General features: G+C 53.0%; 1 protein-coding gene across 2 annotated transcripts in view; it reads left to right on the top strand.

Annotated features, from left to right (window-relative positions):
• Nucleotides 1-3,091, top strand: part of plppr3b (phospholipid phosphatase related 3b) — a 7,684-nt gene extending 4,593 nt beyond the window's left edge. For both annotated transcript variants that reach the window (XM_014026593.1, XM_014026591.1), the window contains exons 5-8: nucleotides 601-796; nucleotides 875-932; nucleotides 1,233-1,406; nucleotides 1,498-3,091. In XM_014026593.1, coding sequence (XP_013882047.1) covers nucleotides 601-796; nucleotides 875-932; nucleotides 1,233-1,406; nucleotides 1,498-2,850 — 1,781 coding nt within the window. In that variant the 3' untranslated portion in view covers nucleotides 2,851-3,091. The remainder of the gene's footprint in view (nucleotides 1-600; nucleotides 797-874; nucleotides 933-1,232; nucleotides 1,407-1,497) is intronic.
• Nucleotides 3,092-3,097: the final 6 nt, after the last annotated feature.

Here is a 3,097-nt window from a genome sequence, read left to right as displayed (position 1 = left end):
GGTGAAAACAGACAAACCATGACACTGTAGACCTGTCCACCTGTCTGTCTGTAGACCTGTCCCCCTGTCTGTCTGTAGACCGTTCCACCAGTCTGTAGACCTTTCCTGGTCTGTCTGTAGACCTGTCCACCTGTCTGTCTGTAGACCTGTCCCCCTGTCTGTCTGTAGACCGTTCCACCAGTCTGTAGACCTTTCCTGGTCTGTCTGTAGACCTGTCCACCTGTCTGTCTGTAGACCTGTCCACCTGTCTGTCTGTAGACATGTCCTTATCTGTCTGTAGACCTGTCCACCTGTCTGTCTTTAGACCTGTCCACCTGTCTGTCTTTAGACCTGTCCCCCTGTCTGTCTGTAGACCGTTCCACCAGTCTGTAGACCTGTCCACCAGTCTGTAGACCTGTCCACCTGTCTGTAGACCTGTCCTGGTCTGTCTATAGACCGGTCCACCTCTCTGTAGACCTGTCCACCTGTCTGTAGACCTGTCCTGGTCTGTCTATAGACCTGTCCACCTCTCTGTAGACCGGTCCACCTCTCTGTAGACCTGTCCACCTGTCTGTAGACTTTTCCTACTGTCTGAATACCTGTCCCCGTCTGTCTTTGCAGGTGTGCATGTGTTTGGTCTCTGTGCGACAGCGCTGCTTACTGACATCATCCAGCTGGCGACAGGTTACCATGCTCCATTCTTCCTCACCGTATGTAAACCCAACTACACCCTGGCCGGCGCGTCATGTGACCAAAACATTTACATCACTAAAGACATCTGCTCGGGACACGACCAGCATGCCATCATGACGGCCAGGTGTGCATCWCACTTCCTGTTAGGATTGTCCTGCAGCTGCTTACTGAATATTGACTGTTGTTTTGTTTCATCCTATAGGAGAACGTTTCCATCCCAGCATGCAACTCTGTCTGCGTTTGCTGCCGTTTATGTGTCAGTAAGTGTTAACAAACCTAACGTTCTCTGATTAGGTGACGAACACATTGGTTTGATTAATTAATAAGGCAAATAAGCGGGTTCTGATGGTTATCTCTCAGGTTCTGATGGTTATCTCTCAGGTTCTGATGGTTATCTCTCAGGTTCTGATGGTTATCTCTCAGGTTCTGATGGTTATCTCTCAGGTTCTGATGGTTATCTGTCAGGTTCTGATGGTTACCTGTCAGGTTCTGATTGTTATCTGTCAGGTTCTGATTGTTATCTGTCAGGTTCTGATGGTTTAAACCTGGTTCTGTTTCAGATGTACTTTAACTCAACCATCTCGGACAGCACCAAGCTGCTGAAACCGGTCCTGGTGTTCATGTTTGCCATGGCATCAGCATTAACGGGCTTGACCCAGATCACTCAGCACCGCAGCCATCCCATTGATGTGTATGTAGGCTTCCTGATTGGAGCCTTCATCGCTGCGTACCTGGTGAGAACACACACCTGTGTGACCTGAAGCACACGCAGCTTCCTGTGGTGATTCCAGTTGTTTTACCTGATGTCTGATTGTCATCCTGCAGGCTTTTCACGCCGTCGCCAACTTCAAATCGTCTGATGATGTCATTCAGACCACACCCCCTCCACCCCCAAAGAAAGACCCTCTGCGAGCGTTGACTGAGCGAGGACACGAGTCGGTCTATCACAAGGGCCCCGCCTCAGCCTCAGAGAGCAACGATGAGATTGCAGCTGCTCCGGCCCCCTTGGACCGGTTGGAGGTTCTGGGGTCCCTGCAGAGGGAGAAGGGCTCCATGGGGAGCCTGAAGAGGGCCAGTGCGGACATTGAGCTGCTGGCCCCTCGGAGCCCCATGGGGAAGGAGACCATGTTGACCTTCAGTAACACGCTTCCAAGAGCTAGCATGAATGCTAACGGAGCTCTGTGTTCCACTGAGACCCCAGCTGAGCCGGTTCAAGTGGCCCATCCTGTGCAGCGGCGTCTGAAAGCCGTGCAGGTCCCTCTGGACCCAATGCGGTCTCAGCAGCTGGTATCAGAGTGGAAGCAGAAGTCGATGGAGATGCGAGGCGTGGGACCCCGGGATGAGGAAGAACCCAGTGAAGATGGCTCAGAAGCAGGTTCCACTGGAACTGACGACACAGGTTCTCAGGCTCCCATCTACCAGCCCTCGGTCCAGACTGTGAGGGTGAGCTCCAGTCGCAACCCCACACCTCCTCCTGGTGGTGCCAAAGCTGTAGTAACTCCCAGACCCCCACAGATCCCTGAAGCTGGACCCCCACCAGTGTCTCCAAAGAGTGCTTTGACGCGGGCCAAGTGGCTGTCCATCCGGGAGAAGGCCGGGGGGGAGGTTTCCGGCCGCAGTGCTGCCAACCAGCCTCGACTCATGCAGGTCATCGCCATGTCCAAGCAGCAGGGCCTCCTTCCCTCCTCAGAGACTGTGTCCACCTGCTCCGGCACCTCCTCCATGGACTCTCCACTCTGCCGCACCTCCTCTGAGAACCAGCGGGAGGGGCCGGGTATCATCACCGTGGATGCACACGCCCCTCACCATCCTCTAGTGCAGGCCCCACCCCCTCCCCAAGCCCCGCCCTTAGCAGGCAATGGGAATTCCTGGGACTGGATGATGGTGTCCAATGGAGATGACCCACGAGACTCTTATGACCTGAACAAGCGGAACGGAGGAAACTCCTCTGCCCGTGGCAGCAGCTTTGGTCCACGCCGATCAGCATCGCCAGCCGCCACCATTGACCCCTCCCCGGCACTGCCCCACCCACAGGTGGCTGCATCAGCTGATGCTCAGCGCAGGGAGATGGCCATGAGACGCAAAACCGCTCTGGTTCTGTTGGATCGAGAGATCCGAAACCAAACTGAACAAGAGAATTATTATAAGAGTCTGCAGGGACGAAGGTTTAAAGAATAATTTCATATCCTTTCAAAATAAAAGCCTTATGCTAAAACTATTTAACACCACTACACAACACCTGGACAGCAAGGAGAACTGGGTTTCCATCAGGACACATAGTCTTTATCTGTTACAGTTTCTTCAGGAAAGATGTCCTCGCTGAGTCTAGCTGCGTTTTCATTACAAATGTGCGCAAAACTTTGTCGATATTCTGTTAATGTCGAAAAACAGTTTCACAACGGCAGTGTTTCCACTAAGTAATAAA

Source organism: Austrofundulus limnaeus, unplaced genomic scaffold (genome assembly GCF_001266775.1).
Source record: "Austrofundulus limnaeus strain Quisiro unplaced genomic scaffold, Austrofundulus_limnaeus-1.0 Scaffold570, whole genome shotgun sequence".
Lineage (NCBI taxonomy): Eukaryota > Metazoa > Chordata > Actinopteri > Cyprinodontiformes > Rivulidae > Austrofundulus > Austrofundulus limnaeus.
Note: the sequence above shows the minus strand (reverse complement) of the source record. Positions and strands in the feature narration are given on the sequence as shown.